Below are 27,569 nucleotides of genomic sequence, written 5' to 3'. Positions count from 1 at the left end.
CTGCAGGGGAGCTGTCCCCACAGTGGTGATCACCTCTTCCGCTCTGCCTCACAGCCCGTGAGCTCCTGGATCCCCACCTCGGCCTCAGCTCTTGCAGACCCCATGACGCCCTCCTGTGAGTAGCACCCAGGGAAGTCTGCGTTGTCCCCACCTGCTGGGAGTGTCCCGGGATCTGCAGTTTATCTGTGTCCCAGGGATGAAGATGGACGACAGGTGCTACCCCGTGATCTTCCCAGACGCGCAGAACTTCCGCCCCTTCACGTCTGATTCTCTGGCTGCCATTGAGAAGCGGCTCACCATCCAAAAGGAGGAAAGTAAATCCAGAGACAAGACAGGGGGTCCAGGGGGTGACCCCCCGCCCCGGCCTCAGCTTGACCTAAAGGCCTCCCGGAAGCTGCCTAAGCTCTATGGCAACATTCCCCAGGAACTGGTAGGGAAGCCACTGGAAGACTTGGACCCCTTCTACAGAAACCATAAGGTACTTCCACGAGGACGCTGGGGTGGGGAGGATGGGGTGGATGTTGCTGGTCACTTTAAAACTGGGGGTCACAGCGTCTCCCAACTCCGCCTCGGGGCTGTGAAGGACAGGCTGTACCTCTGCTTTGTCATCACCCCGCCATCGTCCTGAGAACCCCGCTCCGTCTCTGTCTTCTCTGTAATGCACCTGTTGGGGGAGAAGATGAGAGCAAGGGGCAGCAGAAAGGTTAAAAGGAGAGTGAAGAAGATACAAGATGGCATCTGGAAGGGGCTGGACTAGCCGTCGGACAAGTTAGCTAGAGGCCGTTCGCAGATCCTCATTTCCTAACTGTAAAATGGGACGATGCCTGGTTTTCCTGCCCTACAGCAAGGACAGACTAGGGGAACACTTTTAAACTATAAAGCATTTGATTGACAGAATTCATATCGCTGTCCAGGAACGCCCATTTCAGCAACTAAATTTTATGTTGAAAAATTCTTGGACAATAAGCTTTCTAGAATTTTAAATAAGATTAATTAAGGTCAAACCAATGCTTGACACATGGTAGGAATTCAACAAAGGAAATGAGAATCAAGTATGCATGTGCAGCCCCAGTGAAAACCTCATGCGAACATGTAAAAACCTTGGCATTCCATCTGACCAATGTGGTCCTCATAGAATGTTCCAGTAAAGTTCCTTCAAAGGGCTTCTGAGTGAGAGAATGGGAACTCCGGGTTCCTTGGGTAGCTTCTTGGCAGCCTGGGGCTGTGGGGGCAGCCCCTGGGGACTGCTCCCTTAGGAAGGGCTCAGAAAACCTGGCCATCATCATTGCTTCACTGTGCCACCTAGCAAAAGATGGAAACCCCCCTTGCCAGACTAAGGCTGCAGAGGGAGGAGGCTGGGAGCTTGGGGCAAGTCCCAGAAGTTAGGAGACGCTGAGAATCTCCGTGAGAGACTGAGCTCCCAAAGAAAGGTTGCCTGGTTCGCATGCCCTTTACTTGGGATATACTCAAGATTGCCTGGCCAAATAGGACTGGGTTTACAGAGCACAATGAGTGTAGGTGGAAAGGACAAGCAAGGGGAAGAGAGAGGAATGGCTGTGAACTCTGCAGTGCCCCCCCTTCTCCTTGTGCCCCAGAATTCTGGGGGCTTCTTGGAGGCGCAGTTGCTAGAAGTGAGTTACCCAGAAGAGACCGTCTGCCTCGATGCTGATAGGAGACTCAGGAGCCAGGCAGCAGCTCAGTCCTGGGAGGTCCAGCTTCCTTCCAGCCTGGTGGATACCCTAGGAACGTCTCCCCTGCCTGGGTCCTCTCTTTAATTCGCTTTGATCCTCTAGCAGCCACGCGAGGTGCGTGGTGTTGTCACCAGGGGGCGCCACATCACAGAGGCGGAAACTCAAGCCTGGACGGGGAAGCCCTTATGCCAAGTCAAACAGCCAATGCGAGGTGGATCTGGGCTCAGACTGCAGTCACAGGCCATTTCCTGTCTTCTGCAGCTCCCAGAAGAGTCCGGGGGGGGGGGGGGGGGGGATTGGAGCTGTACTGGAAAGCGCTCCAGCAGGAGCAGTCAGGGAGCCCTGGCAAGTGTAGTTAAAGACACCATCACTTAGAATACTTAAAGCAACAGAAAAAGACATCAATACGATATCAAAAGCAAAGGACCGACAAGCAGAGAGATATCACGCCACCCGTTCCTCTGGGGTGATGCCCCTCCCAAAATGCTCATTTACTCACAGGAAAGGCATAGAAGCTCCAGCGAAGGTTGTGGCCTCCTGGGCTCATGGCTTAAAAGACCCGCTGTTTCGTGGGGCTGTGGAGCTTCAGGAAAACATTGGGACCCACAGCTATCTCTGTAGCCAGACAGCCCAGGCCAGTAAGTTGCAGCGACTCCTGGAAGGAAGGCAGGTGGCCGGCAGTGGCTTGAGCTGGGCGGAGTCGAGGCGGCACCTGCCCTGCTGTCCTCCTTGCTGTCTGGGAACTAGCTGGGCTGCGTGGTCACACAGTGCTTTCCACAGATCTGAAAGGAGCAGAGGTGGGGAGACAGGACCGACGCCCGCTCTGTGAAGGCCTCTGAGCAACAGGGGAGGTGGCCAGGTCGCAGAGGCACGGAGAGAGAGGGGTCTGATGTTAGAAGGCTGTAGGTGATAGGCTATGGCCTGCGGACCGCTTCCTTCACGGAGCCAGGGTGAAGTGCTAGGGGAACGGACTCAGGGTCTTCAGTGAGGCCCCTGGGCACTGTGGGCAGATCTCTCCTCTGTCATCTGTTTGGCATCTCTGGCCCCGCCCACTAACGAGCACTGGGGAGTCTTTGCGGCAGACAACCCAAAACACTCCCACCTATTCCCACGTGTCCTCAGTAGGCATAGTTACCCCTGTGTGCATGGGAGGAATGGAGAGTAGGACTGGAATCTTAGTGTTTGAAGGTCCTCAAGGTTAGAGCTGATTGGTCATTTCCTGTAGAACTGGTCCAACCTGTGGCATGCCCAGATGGACTCTCTAGCTCCTTGACTATTCCAAGACTCATTACAAAGTTTTCATCCACATTTTTTGTAAGGATTTATTTTATTTATTTGAGAGGCAGAGTTACAGAGAGAGAGAGAGAGAGATAGGTCGATCTTCCACCTGCTGGGTCACTCCCCAAATGGCCACAACGGCTGGAGCTGTGCTGATCTGAAGCCAGGAGCTTCTTCTGGGTCTCCCACATGGGTGCAGGGCCCCAAGGACTTGGGCCATCTTCTATTGCTTTCCCAAGCCACCGCGGAGAGCTGGATGGGAAGTGGAGCAGCCAGGACTCGAACCGACGCCCATGTGGTATGCCAGTACTGCAGGTGGAGGCTTAGCCTACTACGCCGCAGTGCTGACCCCTTCATCCTCAATAAAACTAACTTAAAATAATCTACTGAATGTGGATGTCCAGGCTCCATTTCCATCTCTTCCAGTTTTCTTCTGGTGCTTGTCCCTACAGATACATCTCCTGAAGTTCAGAATGAAGAGTTTTGTTTGCCCTAGTTATTGCGGTACACCCCCACTGTCTGCATTTTCGGAGCACATGTTCTGCATCTCTGGTCCCTCCAGGGTACCCCAAAGCGTGGGTGAGAGTTTGTTAGCCGTCAGAGTCCCAGGAGGTGGTCAGAAGGTCAGGTGCACCTTGGGCTGCAGAATGATAGCCCTCTGATCAGTGGCGGCATTTCTCATAGGGCCAAGCCACACCTCAAGCCCTGGTTCCACTCAGTTTTCTCTAGATGAACTCATGATAAATGTTGTTTTGTCACTGAATTTAATTCTTGTTGTTGTTGTTGTTTTTCAGACATTTATGGTGTTGAACAAAAAGAGAACCATCTACCGCTTTAGTGCCAAGCGGGCACTGTTCATCTTCGGGCCTTTCAATTCCATCAGGAGCTTAGCCATTAGAATCTCAGTGCATTCATATCCTTTTCCTGAGTCCAGCTTGGTGAGGAGTGCACAGACCCTGGGGAGTTTACTGAGTTTATGTTGAGCGAGTGGGAGCAAATAGTTCATTCTTTCAGCAAATACTGGCCAAGTGCTACTGCTGTGTGGCAGGCCTCGTGCTGGTGCTGGCTGTGAGCAAGGCATGGCTGCTACTCTGGGCTTCTCACCTTCAGCATCACACCAACGGCGAGCGGTTTCTGCAGAGAGGTCAGTGGTATCAGCGGTGTGGAAGTGACAGCACAGAGGGTATTACTGCTGTGCATTGCAGGCACCAGGATGGCATGTTGGGGGCAGCGGTTGGACACTGGCAGCCTGTACACCACATTGTGTTAGGCCTACTCAGTGTTTAAAACTTTTGGCAACAATTTCTATCATAGCCAGTCTAGATTTCCAGGTTCTAAAAAAAAAAGGGGGGGGGGGGCTATGACAAGCCAGGCCTCATTCCTACCTGGCAAAGAGAGAGACAGCTGCCTCTCTTAGAAGGAAGCCTGCAAGTTCTGTTGAGCCACACTGCACCCTTCCTGTGGCTCAGCAACAGCCCATGTCACACGCTTAGATGACTTGCCCACTCCTAAAGCTCAGCGTTTGAAGCTTCAGTTTTCAAATGCAAATACAGGTAGGCGTTATTAAGCTTGTCTGGTGTGTGCAGTGGGTGGGGGAGACGCTGCACCATTTTTGACAAGGGAAGGTGAAACAGATGGATTTGTAGACAAATATTGAGGGCGACAGCAGCAGTTTAGGTTTTGCAGACACAAGTCTGAGCTGGGATTCCTGTGTAAGTGATCTAACAGAGGTGTGGTCCCGCAGAAGGAGGGGGAAGCAGACAGGGCCAAGCCAGAGCTGAGAAGGCGGGCCCAGAGTCAGCCTCAGCCGGAGCCCACGGCGAGCTCCAGGTACGACTGCCTCACCGTTGTCATCACTCCCAAGCTGGAGGCCAGCGTTCCGCAGGCCTGAGCCAGCCAGACGTGTGGAAGGAGGTGCGTGGCTTCCCGAGGGAAAGGCTGTCATTCAGAGGACCACGGCCCTGCAAGTCTGCGTGCCGGGCGCCTTCCTGCGGGGCTTCTGCCTTAACCGACGTGGCTCACGTTGTTCAGCATGTTCATCATCAGCACCGTGGTCATCAACTGCGTGTTCATGGCGAGAGGTCGCGTGAAGGACAGCAACAGCACAGAGCCCGACACTGCCGAGTAAGTAATGTCACTCCCCTGGGGTCACCTTGTGGACGAGTAAGCCGGAAAGGGTTGTGATTACAGAGAGATAGAGAGAGAGAGAGAGAGACAGAGACAGTGAGAGCCGTGAGCCCAGCCTCCTGACACAAAGGCTGGCGGAGCCGCTCCTGGTTTGTGCGTATTTCTCCTAACCGTCTTAAAGAACCTTTGCACTTGCACTTGCAGCGCGCAGCACACGTGCCATTCTGTGTCCAGGTCGTAAGTGATTTTCTTTGTGCTTAGACATCCATTTTGATGGCTATGTAATATGCTACCAGGTGGCCAAACCGTAACTTACTTAACCACTCTGGTATTTGACTGTTGTAGACAGCATTGTCATTCTTTTCTTTGTTTGCTTTTATGAAATTTTAGCTCCCACATATAAGGTAGAAGTTTGAAAAAAGAAAGAAATGTCTGTGTATCACCACTGATGTAAATACAGTTCTGTAAAACTTTGATTTACACCTTGTGAAACCAGTGGTTAGCATGTTATGCTACTACAGCTTTAGTGACCTGTGATTTTTAAAAAATTTACCATACATGGGTTAAATGGTCACTTTTTCCCATTCAATGCTTGTTTATAGCCTTGCCCATATTCCCACTAAATTAAGGTTGTTTTGCTTTTTACTTGTTCCAATTCTTATTCAGTGATGTATTAAGCCTTTTTACTATAATGTAAATTTAAAATATGTTATTTCAAAAACTAAAAGAAGACAGAAAGGGAGAAGGAAGAGGGTGTGAGGGAGAGAACAGGAGGGCAGGCGAGAGGGAGGAAGGGAATACCATTATGTTCTTAGAACTGTGTCCACAAAACACACTGAATCTGTTAAAAACCAATTAATTAAAATAAAAAATTTTAACATAAATATAAAAACAGAAAAAATAGTATTGTCACAGGCATTTTTTGCATAAATTTATTTTTAAATCATTACATCCTCAGATTCTTAGAAATAGGTTTCCTAGTCGGCGCCGTGGCTCACTAGGCTAATCCTAGTTTTAGTCCCAGTCAGGGCACTGGATTCTGTCCCGGTTGCCCCTCTTCCAGGCCAGCTCTCTGCTGTGGCGCAGGAGTGCAGTGGAGGATGGCCCAAGTCTTTGGGCCCTGCACCCCATGGGAGACCAGGAGAAGCACCTGGCTCCTGCCATCGGATCAGCGCGGTGTGCCGGCCGCAGCGGCCATTGGAGGGTGAACCAATGGCAAAAGGAAGACCTTTCTCTCTGTCTCTCTCTCACTGTCCACTCTGCCTATCAAAAAAAAAAAAAAAAAAAAAAAGAAAGAAATAGGTTTCCTAGATCAAGGGTATTCTATGCTTATATATATGTGTGCACACACGGATATGATAAAGTATATAAATATTCATTTTTTAAAAAGATTTATTTATTTATTTGTAAGTCAGAGTTATACAGAGAAAGAAGGAGAGCGCGAGAGAGACAGACAGACAGACAGAGTCTTCCATCCACTGGTTCACTCCCCAATTTGCCACAATGGCCGGAGCTGTGCCAATCTGAAGCCAGGAGCCAGGAGCTTCTTCTAGGTCTCCCACACGGGTGCAGGGGCCCAAGGACTTGGGCCTTTTTCTACTGCTTTCCCAAGCCACAGCAGAGAGCTGGATTGGAAGTGGAGCAGCCAGGACTTGAACTTGCACCCATATGGGATGCCGGCACTGCAGGCGGCGGTTTTACCCACTATGCCATAGCACCTGCCCCAATATTCTTATTTTCTAATAAGTTTGTATGAATTCACTTTGACATCAGCAGTGTATTCTTTAAAAAAAAAAAAAATCCCAGAAGTTTATCTCATGTTTGTGTGAACACATTTTATAAAGACTGGGATTGTTATGGTTGCTCAGTGCCCCCCGTGGGTCTCATGGCTTAGGAGGGGTGCCGGTCCCGGGGACATCAGAAAGGCAAACCACAAGCCCCGTGTTGGGACTGGTCTGGGTGAAGCTCTGTCTATGCTGAATTAGGCCGCTCTGTTGGAGGTGCTGTGTGAAAACAGCAGGATATGGGGGCACTTCATGTTCTGCTCTGTTGGGAAATTTAAATTTTAGAAATAAAAAACTCAGCTTTGACGTTGTCAGTACTGGAAAACTTAGAGAAGAGATTGACTTGATTTCCACTAAGAACCAGGAGAAATTTTTGGTAGTGTTGTTGGGGCTAAAGAAAAAGAAAAGGGGGGGAAAAAGCGTGCTCCGGGCTGCTGCGCCCCAGCGAGCCTCCCTCTGGGGCTGCACCAGCCTCTGCTCGCGGGCGCCCTGGAGGCAGAGGAGCCGGCCGCCATGGGGCCTCCCCTGTGGGCGGACTTGCCCCAGAGTGGGTTCCTGCAGAACCCGGCTCTGCGGGCTGGGACCTGAGCCCTCTCCAGTGCAGAGCTCAGACTTCGCAGTGTTTTCCAAGAAGAAACCGTGTCCCGTGCCTGCGGCCCTGGCTTTCAGAGCTCAACATCTCAGTATTTCTTTAATTTCTAATTTGTGAATTCTGGGATCCTATCTTCGCCTGTGTACCGTTTTTACTTCTTTCCTGTACGAATGAGTTCTTCGCATAATTAAAATATTAACTTTTAGCCATTTTAGTTGACTTTTCAGATGTACAAATTAATTCTTAACCTATGAAGTTTTCTATTTTGATAAATATATATATATTTTTTAAGATTTATTTTATTTATTTGAAAGAGTTACAGAGAGAGGTAGAGACAGAGAGAGAGGTCTTCCATGCACTGGTTCACTTCCCAGATGGCCGCAACAGCCAGAGCTGCACCGATCCGAAGCCAGGAGCCAGGAGCTTCCCCCTGGTCTCCCACGTGGGTGCAGGGGCCTAAGGACTTGGGCCGTCCTCCACTGCCTTCCAGCAGAGAGCTGGATGGGAAGTGAAGCAGCCGGGACTAGAACCAGTGCCCACATGGGATGCCAGCAACACAGGCCAGGGCGTTACCCCACTGAGCCACAATGCCGGCCCCTATTTTGATAAATGTTTTTGTTTTAAAACTAAACTTGTTGTTTCTGGATAGTTTTAAACTGATTAACCAAAATTGTGAAGTAGTACAAAGAGTTCCCTGTGCCCCACTCCCAGCTTGCCTTATTATTAGCACCTTAGGTTGGTATGAAATATTTGTCACTATAAACGAACCATGCCCAGCTTCCCCTGTTGTAATCCAAATTCTGTCTGTCCCTCCCATGCCCCCAGCCTCCAGCAATCATAATTTTGTGTTTATCCTGAGTTTTGTTTAAAGCTCCTACCCATAGGAGGGCATGTGGTCTGTCTGGGTTTGACTTGTTTCACCTAAGCGATGTCCTGCAGCTCTGTCCATGTTGCTGCACATGGCAGGATTCCATCGCTTTTTATAGACGTGGATGCACGTGCTTGTGTATTTATCACTTTTCTTCGCCCATTCGTGTGATGATGGATGCCATAGTCGATTCGATGTCTTGGCTATTGTGAGCAGTGCTGTAACAAACATGGTGGAGCAGTGTCTCTCTCTGATAGCAATCCCACTGCTAGGTCCATTCATTCTGTGTATGGCAGTTCCAGATCTCCCCGCTGTTTTCCACAGTGGCTGTAGTGATTTGTAGCCCCACCGATGGTGTCTGAGTGTTCCCTCTTCTTCATGTCCTTGCCAGCCTCTATCTTTACTATCTTTCTGATGGAAGCCATTCAGACAAGGGTGAAGCGTTATCTCATTGTGGTTTTGATTTGCATTTCCCCAATGGCTAGTGATATTGAGAATTTTTTCATATATTGTTGCAATTTTATTTCTTTTTTTATGAGAATTGTCTATTCAGTTCCTTTGCCCATTTCTTAACTGGATTGGTTGCTTTTCATTTGTTGAGTTTTTTGAAATCCTGGGGTCTTCTCTGAAAAATACCATTGTCTACACCAGTATCTTGATGTGTTTCCTCTGTTTTCTTTTAGCAATTTCGTAGTTTCCAGTCTTCCATTTAGGTCTTTGATCCATCCTGAGTTGACCTTTCTTTTTTTCTTTTTTTTTTTGTTTTTGACAGGCAGAGTGGACAGTGAGAGAGAGACAGAGACAAAGGTCTTCCTTTTTGCCGTTGGTTCACCCTCCAATGGCCGCCGCGGTTGGCGCGCTGCGGCCGGCGCACCGGGCTGATCCGATGGCAGGAGCCAGGTGCTTCTCCTGGTCTCCCATGGGGTGCAGGGCCCAAGCACTTGGGCCATCCTCCACTGCACTCCCGGGCCATAGCAGAGAGCTGGCCTGGAAGAGGGGCAACCGGGACAGAATCCGGTGCCCGGACCGGGGCTAGAACCCGGTGTGCCTGCGCTGCAAGGCGGAGGATTAGCCTAGTGAGCCGCGGCGCCAGCCTGAGTTGACCTTTCTATATGATGACCAACAGGGGTCTAAGTTCACTCTTCTACACAGGTATATCCAGTTTTGCCAGCACCATTTATTGAAAAGACTCTCCTTTCTCCAGGGTGTGTTCTTGGTATTTTTGTCAAAAACCAGTAGGCTGTGTATGCTCATGGACTAATTTCTGGGTTCTCTCTTCTGTTCCATTGGACTGTGTGTTGGATTTTATGCCAGTATGTCACTTTTCAGTGACTACAGCTTTGTAGTATGCTTTGAACATGCATCCCGTTTGATATTTTTGCTCAGGATCACTGGCTATTCTGGATCTTTGTAATTCCGTACAAATTTTAGAATAGTTTTTTTCTTATTTAATAAAGAAAGCCATCAGTATTTTAATGGGAGATTGTATTGAATCTATAGATTGCTGCAGATTTTAACAATGCTGATTCTTTTAGCACAAAAGCAAGGAATATCTTTCCATTTTCCGACTCTTTGATAGTTTCTGTCATTGGTGTCTTATAATTTTCTTTTTAGAAATTTTTCACTTCTTTGGTTAAATTTATTCCTAAATATTTACATTTTTGTAGCTAGTGTGAATGGGATTTCTTTACTGATTTCTCTTTCAAAAAGATTATTACTGGGTATAAAATTACTACTACTTTTTGTATGGTGATTTTTCTCTTGACTTTATTGAATTGGTTTATCAATTTGAATGCATTTGTGGTGGAATGTTTAGGTTTTTTTCCATGTGTACAATCATATCATCTGTAAACATTGCAATTTTGACGATACCTTTTCTTTCTTTCTATTCCCTAATTACTCTTTCTAATACTTCCGATACTATATTGAATAAAAGTGGACAAAGTGGACATTTTTGTATTATTCCAGATATAAGGGTAAACGCTTTCAGCTTTTCCCTGGTCAGTATAACATTGGTTGTGAGGTTGTTATACACAACCTTTCATTTTGAGAGTTTTTCCTTTATATAATTTGTCAAGAGTTTTCATCCTGAAAGATACTGGCTCTTATCAAATGTTTTCATTTTCTACACTTGTTGAGACGATATGGCTTTTGTTCTTCATTCTGTTGGCATGATTTATGTTTATCTGTTCGTGAATGTTGAACCATTCTTGCTTCTCCAGAACAAATCCCACTTGATCGTGATGTGTGATCTAGTTGATGTAGTGTTAAATTTGGTTTGCTAATATTTTGTTGAGAATTGTTGCATCTGTGTTCATCAGGGATTTTCTTTTGGTGTTGTGTCTTTGACTTTGGTATCAGAGTAATGCTGGTCTCATAAAAAGAGTTTGCAGAGTTTTATCCCTTTCTTTTCTTTTTTTTGAAATTATCTTTTTTTTTTTTTCCTTTTGACAGGCAGAGTTAGACAGTGAGAGAGAGAAACAGAGAGAAAGGTCTTCCTTCTGTTGGTTCACCCTCCAAATGGCTGCTATGGCTGGCGCGCTGCACTGATCCGAAGCCAGGAGCCAGGTGCTTCCTCCTGGTCTCCCATGTGGGAGCAGGGCCCAAGGACTTGGGCCATCCTCCACTGCCTTCCCCGGCCACAGCAGAGAGCGGGACTGGAAGAGGAGCAACCAGGACAGAATCTGGCGCCCCAAGCAGGACTAGAACCTGGGGAGCCAGTGCCGCAGGCAGAGGATTAGCCAAGTGAGCCAGAGCATCGGCCAAAGTTTTATCCTTTTCAGTATTTTAGAATAGTTTGAGAAGTATGAGTTAGTTCATCTTTAAATGTTATGTAGAATTCAGTTGTAAAGACATCAGGTCCTGAAGACCTCTTTCATTACCACTTCAAACCTGTTACTTCTGTGGTCTGCTTAGATTTTCAATATTTTCAATTAATTTTGGTAGGTTTTATGTGACCAAGAATTTATCCATTTTTCAACATTTTCCATTTTGTTAACATATAGGTGCTTATAGTAGTTTCTTATGATCCTTTGTATATCTGTAATATTGGCTATAATTTCTTTTTTCATTTCTAATTTTATTTATTTGAGCTTTTCCTGGAGTTTCTTTGTTGGTCTGGCTATTGATTTGTCTATTTTGTTTATATTTTCAAAAAAAGTCTTTTATTTTCATACTGTTTTGTATTTTTATTTTAGTTTCAATTTCATTTATTTTTGTTCTGATCCTTATTATTTCTTGACTCCTGCTAATTTGGGGTTTGGTGTGTTTCTGTTTTTTTAAACCTTTGGATGCATTGTTGGATTGTTTGACTTATTTCTGTTTCAAGGTATTTATGCATTGCTAAAACTTCCCTTTAAATACTGCTTTTTCTATATCCTACAGATTTTGATTTGTTTTGTTTTCATTTTCATTTGTTTCGCTTTTTAAAATTTTCATTTTTAGTTTCTGCAGTGATCCATTGGTCATTCAGGAACATGTTGTTCAATTTCCATGAATTTATAAATATATTGTTCTGCTTGTTTTTGATTTCTATTTTTATTCTTTTGTGGTCAGAGAACACACATGGGGTTTCCATTTTTAAAAATTTACTGAGCCTTGGTTTCTGGCCTAAAATATGTTCTATTCTAGAAAACATCTCATGTGCTTGTGAGCATGCATATTTCATAGCTGCTGATGAAACGTTCTGTAAATGTCTGTTAGGTCAACTTTGTGTGCATCTTTACACAAGAAGTGAGTTTCTTGTAGGCAACTTATAGTTTGGTCCTTCTTTATAAAAATATTTATGTATTTATTTGAGAGATAGAGTTACAGAGAGAGGGAGAGTCACAGAGGTCTTCTACCTGCTGGTTCACTCCCCAAATGGCCGCAATGGCTGATGTTGGGCTGATCCAAAGCCAGGAGCCAGGAGCTTATTCCGGATCTCCCACATGCTTGCAGGGGCTCAAGCAGTTGGGCCATCTTCCACTGCTTCCCCATAAGCAGAGAGCTGGATAGGAAGTGGAGCAGCCGGGACTTCAAACAATGTCTGTACAGGATACTGGCACTGCAGGCAGAGGCTTAACCACCATGCCACAGTGCCAGCCCTGGTCCTGTTTTTTTAAATCCATTGGTTAACCTATATTTTTTCACTAAGAATTTTTTTAAAATTATAATTTGGGGGGTGGGCAGCACTGTGGCATGGCAGATAAAGCCACCGCCTGCAGCACTGGCATCCCATATGAGCACGGGTTCAAATCCTGGTTTCTCCACTTCCCATCGAGCTCTCTGCTAACATGCATGGGAAAGCAGCAGGAGATGGCCCAAGTCCTTGGGCCCCTGCACCCATGTGGGAGACCTGGAAGAACTCCTGGCTCCTGGCTTCGGATCAGCCCAGCACTGGCTGTTGTGATCATTTAGGAGTAAATCAGCGGATGGAAGATAATCTCTCTGTCTCTCTCTCTCTAGCTCTACCTTTCAAATAAATAAATAAATCTTAAAAAATTTAAATTTCTTAGTTTTTAACAGGTTCAATATAGTTTATAGATACGGCTCTGAGAATATAATGATATTCCTCCCCCCCACTTCTGTGTCCCTCCCTTACGCCCCTCTCCCTTTCCGCCTTCTCCCCTTCACTTTTGAGATGACATAACTTTAATTACATTGCTGTCAAGGGCTTGAGTTCAACAGGCAAAAAGTAAAAAGACCCTAGTTTAGCAGAAATATAAGCAAGGGCTATAAATAGTAGTCAAATGGAAAAATGACTACTTCACCCATGTACAGTAAATTTCAAAGTAATCACATATCATTAGAACTATAGTAGTATAGAAGTTTTAACCGTTAGTTTGACAATGGTGTAAAACAAAGTTTGACAAAATTATATTTGCTACAATATTGATACACAGGCATTTTTTTCTTTGGTTTTTACTTTCAATTTCCTTTTTTTTTTTTTAATTTTAGTTCCCACATATAAGGGAGAACATGCAGTATTTTTCTTTCTGTGTCTAGCTTATTTCACTCAACCTGATTTCCTCCAGTTTTATATGTTGATGCAAATGGTAGAATTTCATTCTTTTTAGCAGCTGAATATTATTCCATTGTGTGTATATATCACATTCTCGTTATCCATTCATCTGTTGGTGGATACCCTGGTTGATTCCGAATTTTGGCTATTGCGAACAGGGTTGCTATGAACATGGTAGTGCATGTTCATACACATTTGATATAATGTGTTTGTTCTTTTGGGTATATACCCAGCAGTGGGATTGCTGGTTTATGGCAAGTCTTTCTGTTTTCTTTCTTTTTTTTTTTTTTAAAGAAATCTCCATACTGTTTCACAGTGATTGCAGTAATTTACATTCCCTCCAGAAGTTTATAAATGTTCCCCTTTTTCCACATCCTTGCCAGCATTTGTCACTCTTTGTGTTTGGATTTCAGCCATTTTGGCAGAGATGAGGTGGTATCTCACTGTGGCTTTGTCTTGCATTTCCCTGATAACTTGTGGTGTTGAGCATTTTTTCATATATTTGTTGACCATTGTGTTTCTTTTGAGAATTGTCTGTTGAGGTCCTTTGCCCATTTCTTAACTTGATTGGTTTTATTTTTGTTGTTGAGTTTTTGAAGTTGCTGATGTATTCTGGGATATCAATCCTTTGTTGGATAGGTAGCTTGCAGATATTTTTTCCCATTCTGTTGGATGTCTCTTCTCTCTGTTGGTCTTTCCTTTGCTGTGCAGAAGCTTCTGAGTTCAGTAGAATCCGTTGGTTTAGTTTTGCTTTTGCTGCCTGTGCTCTAGGATTCTTATCCAAGAAATCACCTGTACCAACATGTTGGAGTGTTTCTCTACGTTTTCTTCCAGCAATTTCATAGTCTCAGGTCTTAAATTTAGGTCTTTAATCCATCTTGAGTTGATTTTTGTACATGATGAGAGGTATGGATCTAGTTTCATTCTTCTGCGTGTATACATTTAATTTTGCCAGCGTAATTTGTTGAGGAGATTATCTTCAATGTATGGTTTGACACTTTTTTTGTCAAAAATCAGTTGGCTGATTTTTGGATTAATTTCTGGGTTCTCTTTCTTAAGATTTATTTATTTATATGAAAGGCAGAGTTACAGAAAGGCAGAGAGAGAGAAAGAAGTCCTCCATCCACTGGTTCACTCCCCAGATGGCGGGAACGGCTGGAGCTGGGCCCATCTGAAGCCAGGAGACAGGAGATTCTTTTGGGTCTCCCTCATGGGTGCAGGGGCTCAAGCATGTGGGTTGTCTTCTATTGCTTTCCCAGGCCTTAGCAGAGAGCTGGATCGAAAGTGGAGCAGCTGGGCCTTGAACTGGTACCCATATGGGATGCGGCACTAGCAGGCAGTGGCTTTACCCAGTACACCACAGCACTGGCCCCTCTGGGCTCTCTATTCTGTTCCTTTGATCTATGTGTCAGTTTTTATGCCAGTACAATGCTGTTTTAATTTCTGTAGCTTTGTAGTCCCCTTTGAAGTCTGGCATTGTGATGCCTCCAGCTTGATTTATTTTTTGAGGATCACTGTGGCAATTCTAGGTCTTTTGTGATTCCATGTGAATTTTAGGATTGCTTTTTCTGAGTCTGAAAAGAATGTCATTGATATTTTGATAGGGATTAAATTGAATCTATAGGTTGCTTTAGATAGTATAGACATTTTAATGATATTGATTCTTCCATTCCATGAGCGAGGAAGATCTTTCCATTTTTTTGTGTGTGTGTGTTCTTGATGGTTTCTTTCATCCAAGTTTGGTAATTTTCCTTGTAGAGATTTTTTGTGGCTATTGCAATTAGGATTTCTTTCTTGATTTCTCTTTCAGTGAGTTCATCATTAGCATATAAAAATGCTACTGACTATGGATGTTTGTTTTGTACACTGCAACTTTACTGAATTGGTTTATCAGTTCTAACACCTTTTTGGTAGAATGTTTAGATTTTTTGATGTATAACATTGTGTCATCTGCAAACATGGATATTTTGATTTCCTCTTTTTCTTTTTTGATGCTTTTTATTTCTTCTTCTCCCTAATTGCTCTTGCTACTACTTCTAGTACTATATTGCATAAGAGGGGTGAAAGTGACCATCCTTGTCTTGTTCCTGATCTTAGCGGAAATAATTTCAGTTTTTCTCCATTTAGTATGATACTGGCTGTTGGTTTGAATTTTGAGATATTTTCCTTCTGTGCCTAATTTGTCGAGTGTTTGGTTTTTTTTTTTATCACGAAAGAATGTTTTATCAAATGCTTCCTCTGCATCTGTTGAGATAAATGTATGTTTTCATTCTGCATTCTGTTGATGTGATTTATGATGTTGATTTGTGGATGTTGAAATACCTTTTATTTCTGGGATAAATCCCACTTGATCATGATGTATTATCTTTGTGATATGGTTCTAGATTCTGTTTGCTAGTATTTTGTTGAGAATCTTTACATCTTTGTTCATTAAGGATATAGCTCTATAGTTTTCATATTTTGTCTTTGGTTTGGTATCAAAATGATACTGGCTTCATAAAAAGCCTTTGGTAAGATTCCATCCTGTTCAATATTTTGGAATAGTTTGGAAATTATTAGAGTTAGTTCTTCTTTAAATGTTTTGTCAAATTCAGTAGCAAAACCATCAGGTTGGACTTTTCCTTGAAGGAAGATAATTTTTCTTTTTAAAGATTTCATTTATTTATTTGACAGGTAGAATTTCAGACAGTGAGAGAGAGAGAGAGAGAGAGAGAGAGAGAGAAAGGTCTTTCTTCCGTTGGTTCACTCCCCAAATGATCGCAACAGCTAGAGCTGCGCCGATCCGAAGCCAGGAGACAGGTGCTTCTTCCTGGTCTCCCACATGGGGTGCAGGGGCCCAAGCACTTGGGCCATCCTCTACTGCTTTCCCAGGCCACAGCAGAGAGCTGGCCTGGAAGAGGGGCAGCCGGGACTAGAACCTGGCGCCCATATGAGATGCTGGCACTGCAGGTGGAGGATTAACCTAGTGTGCCACGGTGCCGACCCCAAGACTTTTTTTTTTTTTTTTAAGATTTATTTATTTATTTGAAAGTCAGAGTTACACAGAGAGAGAAGGAGAGCACGAGAGAGAGAGGTCTTCCATCTGGTGGTTTGCTCCCTATTGACCACAACGGCTGGAGCTGCGCCAATCCAAAGCCAGGAGCCAGGAGCTTCCTCCAGGTCTCACATGCGGGTGCAGGGGCCCAAGGACTTGGGCCATCTTCTACTGCTTTCCCAGGCCATAGCAGAGAGCTGGATTGGAAGTGGAGCAGCCAGGTCTTGAACTGGCACCCATATGGGATGCTGGCGCTTCAAGCCAGGATGTTAGCCCTCTGAGCCACAGTGCCAGCCCCTACAGAGAGACTTTTGGTTACTACTTCAATGTCATTGCCTATTGTGGGTATGTTTTGACTGTTTGCATCTTCTTGATCTAATCTTGGTAGGTTATATGTATCCGGGAATTTATCCACTTTTTGAAGTTGTCCAGTTAATTAGCATATAGTTTTTCATAATAGTTTTTTTAATGACCTTTGAATTTCAGTGATGTCAGTTGTAATGTGTCCTTTTTCACCTCCAATTTTATTTATTTGAGTTCTTTCTTTCTTTTTTGCTTTGCTAGTCTGGCTAACCATGTATCTATTTGTTTATCTTTTCAAAAACAGCCTTTTGTTTTGTTGATCTTTTGTATTTTTTTAGTTTCAATTTCATATATTTCTGCTCTGATCCTTATTATTTCTTGCTGCCTACAAATTTTGGGTTTGGTTTGCTCTTGTTTTTCTAAGTCTTTGGGATGCATCATTTGATTTTTTACTTGAGACATTTCTCTTTTTTTAACATAAGCACTTAATGCTATAAATATCCCCCTTAATAGAATTTTTGCTGTATTCCACAGGATTTGATTTGTGTTTTCACTTTCATTCTTGTTTGTTTCAATAAATTTTTTGAAATAACTTTTATTTATTCAGTGACCCATTGACCACTCAGTAACATATTGCTGAATTTCCACGTGTTTGTGAGTGTTATTGTTCTTCTTGTTGATTTCTAGTTTATTCCTTTGTGGTCTGAGAAGAAACGTGGTATGATTTCAGTTTCTTTTTAATTTACTGAGACTTGGTTTGTGGCACGATATATGATATGTCCTAGAAAATGTCCCATGTGCCGAGGAGAAGAACGTGTGTCCTGGAGCTGGTGTTGACATCCTATAAACGTCTGTCTGGTCCTTTTGTTTGATAGTACACTTCAACTCCGATTTTCTGTCTCGATGATCTGTCCATCAGTGAGAGTGAGGTGTCAAAGTCAACCACTATTCTACTGGAGTCTCTCTCTTTTATCTAATAGAATTTGCTTTATGTATCTGGGTGGTCTTGTGTTGGCTGTGTGTATAGCTATGGTTGTTACGTGTTCTAGCTGAATCGAACATTTTATCAAAATGTAGCATCCTTCTTTGTCTCTTTTTGCAGATTTTGATTTAAAATCCTCATTAGCTGATATGAGGATGACTATTCCTGCTTGGTTTTGGTTTCCGCTTGCCTGGTATATCTTTTTCCAGCCCTTCACTTTCAGTCTATGTGTATCTTTGCTTATGAAGTGAGCTTCTTATACTCAGTGTATAGTTTGGTCTTATTTTAGAAAATTCATTCACTCATTCATTCATTCATTCATTTTTCCCCCCAAAGAAACCTTTTATTTAAGGAATACAAACTTCATGCATTTCATAAGTACAACTTTAGGAATATAGTGATTCTTCCCAACATACAGCCCTCACACCCACCCTCCCAGTCCTTCTCCTCCTCCCTCTCCTATTCCCAGTCCCATTCTCCACTAAGATCTGTTTTCTTTTCTTTTTTTAAAAGATTATTTATTTTATTTGAAAAGCAGAGTTAGAGAGAGGCAGAGGTAGAGAGAGGAGGAGAAATTAAATTTCTCATTCATGTCATGCATTTTCCCCCTAATTTCTTGGAATTGCCACCTGTATTCTCTTGCGTCTCATTGAATTTGGCAATATTATTTTGAAAAATTTTCAGGCATTTCACAGATTTCCTTCTAATCAACATCATTTCTGGAGAACAGTTGTGTTCTTTTGGAGGTACAGTGCTTCCGTGCTTCTTCATTTTCACGTGTCTCAATGCTGACACCTGCACATCTGGTTTAATAGGTCCTTCTTTATGGAGTGGCTTCCACTGGAAAATACTTTTTTGTTCAGATGGAATTTGGGGTGTGCTGGGTAGTTGTTTGGGCTGTCTTTCTAGGTGAACCCTGAAGTGTGACCTCTGTTGGATTTTTTCAACTGCAGCCAGTATCACCCGTGTCTGAATTCCACCATTATGTATCTGCAGCGGTTCATGGAGGTACTAGTGTCTTTAAGTGGTATGGCCTCCTGAAAGTGTGTATCTTTGGTTCCCAGAGAATTGAGCATTATTCAAAGCAGGATTTGTGGTGACCCTAGCCATATTTCTGGTGCCGTGGGACACAGGGAATTGTCTCCTTGTCCCAGTAGACAAGCCTGAGTGATTCTAGGGCTTGTGGCACCAGTAACTGTGACTACAGAACTGTGCGACACAGATAAGGATGGGTGATTCTGGGGCTTCTAGGACCAAAAACCCTACTCCTAGCACTGGAGGACAAGACATGAGAGAGACTTTCCGAGGTCCCACAGGGTGAATCCTGGGTTATACTGGGATTGGGCCCGGCAGGTGTGGCCTCAGAGCAGTGGGATGCAGGTAGGTTCTTCCTTAGATCCCGAAAGGTAGGTTTGAATGATTCTTAGAAATACAGTGCTAGTAGTCCCAGTCCCAGTGCTGCAGTGTAGGAAGGTGTCATGTCCTGTTTCCCGTGGGAAATGATGAGTGACGCTGGAGACTGTGCACTGGTGACTGTGGGCCTGCAGCAGTGTAATGAGAGAGCCTTCCTCAGGTCCCACAAGGCAAGCACAGGTGTTCCCAGGGCACACATGGACCAACCCACAGAATCAGCCTGCATGTTACAGTACGGACTTCACCTTGTCTCCTGGTTTCAGCCGGTGAATGCTGGGACCTGTGCCCTGGCTGGCATGGTTCTATAGCATGGAATGCAGACATGAACCCAGGTGGCTCTGGGTTATCGTTCCCGCGCTCCAGCGTTCAGAGGGCCTTGCTTTGTGCCCTGCGCGGTGCCCTGGCTCTGGTTCTGGGGGCTTCTGGTAGCAGCAGGGCTGCTTGCTGTCCCCTAAGGCAGCGTGATGTTTTGTAGAGGCTGCACCACAGCAGCTCGGCTCTGGGGCTTTGGGGTGGAAGGAGGCATTACAGGGCTCTTTGCTGGGGCAGTGTAGTTGCTTAGACCCAGGTAGACTTGTTTTATGATCTTTTTTGGGTTCTCCTTCATGTACCCTTGAAAAGAATGTGGATTCTTTTCAGGTTCTCCGGGATATTTCATAAATAATTCATTCTATTAAGGTGGCTGAATGAAACTTATGTCTTTTATACCTTTACTTATTTTTTTAACCTAGAGCTTTTATGAATTACTGAAAGACTTGGAATTGTCATCTGTGCTTGTGGATTTATCTGTTTGTCCTCTCTTTGTCAAATTTTGCTTTTGTGCATTTTGAAATACTTATTAGGCACACATGCATTTATGATGATTATTTATTTCTCATTTGTTCATATATCATTGTCTTCTTTTTCTCTAGCAATACTCATTTTAATATTTGTTTTGTTTGGAGGGAAAACATTTTTCCATCCTTTTATTTTAAACCCTTTTGTGTCTTTGAATTTATAGCATATCTCTTACAGAGCATACTGTTTCTCTTTGCTATTTTTTGAAAAGATTAATTTATTTGAAAGATAGAGTTGCAGAGAGAGAGAGAGAGAGAGAGACGGAGACTTCTTCCATACAGTGGTTCACTCCCAAAATGGCAGCAACAGCCAGGACTGGTCCAGGCCAAAGCCAGGATCCTGGAATTCCATCAATGCCTCCCATGTGGTTGACAGGGGCCCAAGTACTCAGGCCATCTCAGCTGCTTTCCCAGGTGCATTAGCAGGGTGCTTGATCGGAAGTGGAGCAGCCAGGACTTACATTCATAGCTCTGAGTATACTTGGATTTAAGTCTTTCACTTTTCTGCTGGTTTTGGAGTGCCTGGTTTGTCCCCTTCTGATTGCAGCATCCTTCTAAGGTGCACCCTGGGAGGCAGCAGCTGGTGGCTTAAGTAATTAGGTCCTTGCCACCCAAGTGAGAGACCTCCGTTGAGCTCCAGGATCCTGGCTTTGGCCTGTCCCAGCCTCCACTGGTTTGGACATCTGGGGTAGTGAACAGCAAGTGGAAGATCTCTCTTTCTGCCTTTCAAATAAGTGAAAGTAAATGTAAAAATCCAGTCAGGAAAAATGAATCAGTTTTAGTAACAAATACATTATAGGAAAACTGGAGACAAACCTGTAAATCAGAGATATATGTGACACATGCCACATATGTGCCTCACTGAGATCCTGTGCTAAAAAATTAAGTTCTGACAATTGGGAAAATTTGAATGCTGACTGTACATTAGATTCTATTAAAGAATAAACATTAATTTAGAATTTCATTTATGACAATATTATTGTCATTTCATCTTTGGGGTCCTTATTCTCTATAGATCTAGATTGAAATATCTGCAAATAAAAAGATATGTTGCTGGTGTGAGGGTTAGGTATAAACAACATTGCTCATGAGTGTTCACCATACTGCTCTTCTACTTTTTTATGCTTGAGTTTTCCATAATGAAAAAAATGTATATTTTTTGATAAAAAAGAATGCTATCAGTTTTTGTTAGTTAAGTTTATATCTTGCACCTTTAGAGTTTTCTTATGGAATCATGCCATCTGCATACAAGGATTTTATTTATTCCTTTCCTACTTGTATGCTTTTATTTCTTTCTGCTGCCGAATTGCTCAGGTAAGACTTCTAATACAATATCGAGTAAGAGTGGCGAGAGTGGACATCTTGTCTACTTCCATATCTTAGAGGAAATGTTTCAGATTTTTCCCATTCAGTATGATGTTGGCTGTGGATTTCATCTGTAGCCTTTGTGGTTTTGAGATGTGAACCTTTCGAGGGGCTGACTCATGGCTGAACGTTTCATTGAACGCTGTTCAGCATCTGTTGATAATCACGTTATGTTCGCCATTCGTTCTCTTGATGTGACTTGTTATGGACATTGATTTGTGAATGCGGAGCTACCCTCGCATCTTTGGAAAAAGTACCAAAGATCAGGATATTGCCAGGATCGAGATGGGTAATTTTTAAAGATTTATTTATTTATTTGAAAGGTGGAGTGACAGAGAAGGAGACAGAGACACAAATACAGACACACACACACACACACAGAGTGACAGAGAAATAGAGAGAGAAAGATCGAGATCCTGTACCCTCTGGTTCAGTCTCCAAATAACTGCAATGGCCAGGACTGGGCCAGGCCAAAGCCAGGAGCCTGGAACTCCATCCCAGTCTCCTACATGGGCAGCAGGGGCCCGAGTACTTGGGCCTTCATCCACTGCTTCTCAAGCACATTAGCAGAGAGTTGGAATCAGAGTGCTGAAGCCAGGTCTTGAACCACTGCTCCTATACAGGACACCAGCATTGCGAGTGGTGGCTTAGCCTGCTGCACCACAGTGCTACTCCCTGGATGGTCGTTTTAATGTGCGGTGGATTTGATGTGCTGGTCTTTTGTTGAGAATTTCCACAACTTTGTTAATCAGGAGGATTGCCCCACAGTTTTTGTTACTGTTCTTGTGTTTTTGTCTACTGTTGGTATCAGGGTGATGCTGCTTCATAGAATGAATATGATAGGGTTCCCTCCCTTTCAACTTTTGGAATAGTTTGAGAAGATTAGAGTTAATTCTTTCCTAAATATTTGATAGAATTCATTAATAAGACCATCTGGTCCTAGGCTTTTCTTTGTTGGGACATTTTAAATTATTGGCTCAACCTCGTTGCTTGTTAGTTGTATGTTCATGTTTTATATATCTTCTTCATTAGATTTTGGTAGGTGTTATGTTTTCAGAAATTTCTCCATTTGCTCTGTGTTTTTTCTGTTTGTTGGCATATAGTCATTCAGAATCGTCCCTAATGGCTCTTGGTTTCCGTGGTATCACTTGCAACATCTCGTTTTTCACTCGTGACTTCATTTTGAGTCTTTTCTCTTTTTTCTTAGTAGTAAATGTTTGCAGGTTTCCGAAGAGCAGCTCTTTATCTTTGTGGTGTTTGCTCAGTCCCTGACTGCTTGTGTCTGCTTGATCTTTGTCACTTTTCCCTTCTGCTAATTTTGGGTTTGGCTTGTTCTTGTTTTCCCAGCTCTGCAGGTCCTTCATTAGCTGTGCGCTCGTCAGCTTTCTGATTCTGCATGCAAGCACTCATTGCTGTCAGCTTTCCTCTTAGCACGGCTTTTGCTGGATCCCATAAGGTTTTTTTTGTTGTTGTTTTGTTTTTTGACAGGCAGAGTGGACAGAGAGAGAGAGACAGAGAGAAAGGTCTTCCTTTGCCGTTGGTTCACCCTCCAATGGCCACCGCGGCCGGCGCACCGCGCTGATCCGAAGCCAGGAGCCAGGTGCTTCTCTTGGTCTCCCATGGGGTGCAGGGCCCAAGGACTTGGGCCATCCTCCTCTGCACTCCCCGGGCCATAGCAGAGAGCTGGCCTGGAAGAGGGGCAACCGGGACAGAATCCGGCGCCCCGACCGGGACTAGAACCCGGTGTGCCGGCGCCACAAGGTGGAGGATTAGCCTAGTGAGCCACGGCGCCGGCCGATCCCATAAGTTTTGATTTGCTGCATTTCCCTTCTCATTAGACTCGAGTAATTTAATTTCCCTTCTGATTTCATGTTGCTCACTTTCTGTATGTTTATATAATTCCTAAATTTTCTTATTGTTCATTTCTAATTTTATTCCATATGGCCAGAAAAAATACATTGTTTGATTTTTATTTTTTGAATATTTTGAGACTTGTTTTGTGGCCTAGTATAGAACCTGTTCCATAGAATCTTCCATGTGCTGATGCAGAGTGTGTTTTCTGAAGCTGTTGGGGGAAATGCTCTGTAAATGTCTGTTTTGTGCACCTGATCTATGGTGTAGTTTAACTCTGATGTTTCCTTTCTTGAGTTTTTTTTTGCTACATGATCCATTTCATTGATGCAAATGTGATGTTGAAGTCCACCATTATTGTATTAGAGCCTGTCTCTCCCCGTTTTAATTGATTAATTAATTTATCCCTATTTTTCTTGCAATTTACTTGTTGACAAAACTTATTCATCTTTCCTGAGTGGAATTTTGAAGAATTCATTTATTTTTATTTGTTTGAGCATCAGAGGGAGAGAGAGAGAGAGAGAGAGAGAGAGCGAGCGCACACAAGGGAGCTGCTGCTTTACTCTCCAGATCCTCTAGACAGCTGGGGTTGGACCAGGTGAAAGCCAGGAGCCTGAAACTCTATCCGGGTCTCCCATGGGTGGCAGGAACTCCAGTACTTCAGCCGTCACCTGCTGCCCTCCAGGGTGCACATTAGAAGGACGCTGGAATCAGAAGTGGAGCCCAAGCTCAAGCTCCGGCACTGCTACGTGGCATGTGAGCATCCCCGCTGGGGGCTACACTGCTGCCCCAAATGCCGTCTGCATTCTCCCCTTTAGACCTAGAAGTGTTTGTTTTACAAAACAGATTGCTCCCGCGTTAGGTGCATATGCATTTACAGTCATTATGTCACCCTGCTGAACTGATTGCTTGATCCTTAGATAGCAACCTGTGTCTCTTCCTGTGGTTTGTGTCTTAAAGTCCGTTTTGTCTGAGATGAGCACAGCTACTCCTCCTGGGTTTTGGTTTCCATTGCGTGGAAGATCTTGTTCCGTGACTTCACTTTGAATCTTCATGTGTTTTACTGGGATGTGAATTTCTTGTAAGCAGCATATTATTGGGTCTTGCTTTTTTTTTTTTTTTTTTTTAATCTATTCAGCCAGTCTGTATCTTTTGATTGGGGAACTTAGTCCATGTATGTCCATTATGAATAAATAATGGCAGTCTTGTCATTTAAAAACTTCTTCTATTTGTTGAATATTCTCTGTTTTCTTTTTAGCGGGTTTATGCTGTCCCATGTGTTTGTGCTGCTGGTTGTCTTCTTTTGCTTCTGCCTGTAGGACTCCCTCAAGCATCCTCTCTAAGGCTGATCCGAGGTGGAAGAATTCTCGCTCTAGTTATCCTGGGAGGTTTTCCCTCCTCCATTTATGAAGGACTCCTTCACTGAGCGTGGTATTCTTGGCTGGTGGTTTCAGAACTTGGCAGGCACCATTCTATTCCTCCCTGACCTGCAAGGCTTCTGTTGAACTGTCTAATTTTAGGGTAAAAGGGATCCCCTTAAAAGCGATTTGTACTTTTCTCTTGCAGATTTTAGAATTCTCTCTTTGTGCTGTACTTCTGAGAATTTTACTGTAATACGTCACAGTGGGGATCTCTCCTGGCTATGCCTAGTGAGGGCCCTATGGGTCTCCTCTGTTTTGGTGTTCATATCTTTCTCCAGTAGAATGTTTTCTGCACCACAGAAATGAGAAATTCTGAGAGGAGAGAGGGAGGAATCGGCCAAATAATTTTATAAGATGCAGTTACTCATTTATTTGAAAATAAGAGAGAGAGACAGAGATACACAGAGACAGAAAGAAAATATCTTATGTTTGCTGGTTCACTACCCAAATGGCTGCAATGTCCAGAGCCGGGCTAGGGCAGAGCCAGGAGCCAAGAACTCCATTTGGGGCTCCCATTTAGGGGCAGGGGCCAAGTTCTTAGGCCATCTTCCACTGCTTTCTGAAGGGCATTAGCAGAGAACTGGATATGAAGTGGAGCAGCTGGGTCTCAAACAGGCTCTCCAGTATGTGATAAGCAGCAGCTTAATCTGTGCCCTGGTGCCAACCCCACCCCATAAAACAGTTTATACCTGCGAGTCTTTTTCTGAGGGTGGGGTGAGGTGCAAGGAATTAGGGTGTGGAGTGAGGAAGGATTCATTTAATAGAGCTTGCATTTTTTTTCCTTGATAATTTATCTTTTTCTAGTTTTAAAATTCCTCTGAATACTTTGCTTTATTCCTTTTCTCATTTATCATTTTGTTCATATTTTCCCTCTTCTGTGATTAGATTTGCCAGGGACTTTTTGTTTTTTGAATTTTTTAAAATTCTATTTTTAAATGTAATTTATTTTCCCTTCTACCTTCTTTTATTTTCCTCATTCATTAGCATGGATGTTTTCTAAAATATGAATATGAATGTTTAATTCATGCATTTTCTTTCTCTTTTCAAACAATGACAATGTCAGGGGGATAGCACTTATGGGGACGATTTTGTCTGTCGTAGGTTTCATTTTCATTGTCGTAGGTGACATTTTCATTTCTAACATTTTCTAAATGTCTTGTCTACTTGCCCTCCCTCCCTGTTTGATTCAGTTCCTGTAGATTCCCTGTAGGGCGCTGATGACGGTCTTGGTGTTGCACGTGGCAGTCTCACGTATTGTACTGCCCCGTCCATTAGTTGGCCTCGCAGCCATGCCTTTCCTGTCAGATCCTCTAGGAATTCAGAGACCCACGCGGGTTCAGGCAGACGTGAGAAGCATCTTGGAAATGGAGCGACTCGCCTGGTGCTCACAGAACGACTGGGCAAGGACCCATTTGCTGTGTCAGGGTTGAGGGGGCACTGGCGTGGGAGTGTGACTGGATACGCTGCTGCCTCTGGGTTGCCAGACCTTGGAGGCCTCGCTCAGGAAAGGGGCTCTGCGAGCGAGGCTGGTGGTTCTGGGGAATGAGTGGGTGGCCCTGGCAGACTTTGCTGGTGGGGCCTGGCTGACGCCCCTTCTTCCTGTAGTGTTTTATTTCATGCAGTTCCAGCCACTTTCACAGGAATCCGGGAACTCGGTCTGAGGCAAGGCCACGCTACCAGACCCTGGGAGCAGCGTCCAGCCACAGCTCCATCTCGTCTCGCTCGGTTCCGGGGGTCATGGGACGCGAGTTAGAGGTCAGGTTCTGGAGGTTGCCCCTTCTTTCACTGCACAGTCTGAGCCTGCCCATGTGTCTCCAGAATTCCTCTCCCTCCGGGTGGGTCTCTGTAGGGACGATACCTCTCTGTTTCTGGGCGGCATCCAGAATCTGGGAGCCACGTCTTGGGGAGTACTCAGACACCCCAGGAGGAGAAATCACCCTGGGAGCACCAGCAAAATGGGTCACAGCCACCCCTTTGGAGATCCGGCCGCTGTGCGAGGCGCTCACTGACAGCCAGGGGCTGGCCGCTGCTGCTGACTGCAGCTTCCATGGAGGCCTCTGGGGTGGGCAGAGCAGGACCTGTGGAGAGACGGGTCAGCAGGAGGCCTTTCTCCCACAGCAGCCCTCGGCCCTGCCCAGCACTGTGGTGAGATGAAGCAGGTGCACTCTCTCCTTGGCGGGAAGCAGCGGCCCAGGGCTAAGCTCATTTCCCCTAGGGCCAACCTGACTGTTGAAAGATCCCTAGGCAGACATGTCTGGAAGAACCCGTCTAGGCTGCGAGCAGCAGAGGCGAGAGGTAGGGACGAGGGGAAGTGCTGCTCTCCCAGCAGCACCTGGGCGGCAGGGCTGGGAGGAGTGTTGAGAACGCACTCCCGGAAGGAGGCCTGCAGCACCTGCCTGGTGGGAGAGCTCCAGTTCATGCCACTCGGCCCACCACTGCTCAGCCTTCATAGAGAAAGGAGACTGTGGGGCTGGGACGTGGCCAGGCCACAATGGCAGCCTGTGGCTGCTGTCCCATCAGGTTGGGATTAGAGGAAAAACATCCCATACATCTGCAACTATAACTTTTTAAAAGTACTTATAACTTCATAAATTACACCGGAGTTTAGAAGATGACACTTCAGGGCCTGTTGTATTTAACCTGGTGTGTTCGTCTGTCAGCTAAGAGATGGGCAGCTCAGAAGATACGGAAGCAGAGCGGGACTTTGCCCATGGCAACCTGGTGACAATTTCTGATTTTGTACTTGGTTGCATGGGGGTTTCCCAAATTTCCGAAATGCTATTTCTTTAGCACTGGGGTAATACTGGCTGGAGATTCTACCAGAAAACGTCCAGTCCTTTTATTTTGAACTGACAGGGTGTTTGATTGAATTCATGATTTTGGTCTTCAAAGTGGGACTTGTGTGTGTGAGTGTGTGTGAGCGTGTGTGTGTGTTTGTGTGTGTGTACCTACACGTAAACTCAACATTTTTGACAGTAGGGGACTATAAAAAAAGAGACTACATTTTGGAGGAGAGAAGAGA

The 27,569-nt window shown here is 44.5% G+C and overlaps 1 protein-coding gene across 1 annotated transcript in view; it reads left to right on the top strand.

Moving 5' to 3' along the window:
• Positions 1–202: 202 nt before the first annotated feature.
• The window catches only part of SCN11A (sodium voltage-gated channel alpha subunit 11), a 116,606-nt gene continuing 89,239 nt past the window's right edge, over positions 203–27,569 (top strand). Inside the window, exons 1-3 of the mRNA XM_062182747.1 lie at positions 203–478; positions 3,764–3,882; positions 4,992–5,093. Of these exons, the coding sequence (XP_062038731.1) occupies positions 203–478; positions 3,764–3,882; positions 4,992–5,093 (497 nt within the window). The remainder of the gene's footprint in view (positions 479–3,763; positions 3,883–4,991; positions 5,094–27,569) is intronic.

The sequence above is a fragment of the Lepus europaeus genome, chromosome 2 (assembly GCF_033115175.1).
Source record: "Lepus europaeus isolate LE1 chromosome 2, mLepTim1.pri, whole genome shotgun sequence".
NCBI classification, from domain to species: Eukaryota; Metazoa; Chordata; class Mammalia; order Lagomorpha; family Leporidae; genus Lepus; species Lepus europaeus.
This window is presented reverse-complemented; position numbering and strand designations above follow the sequence as displayed.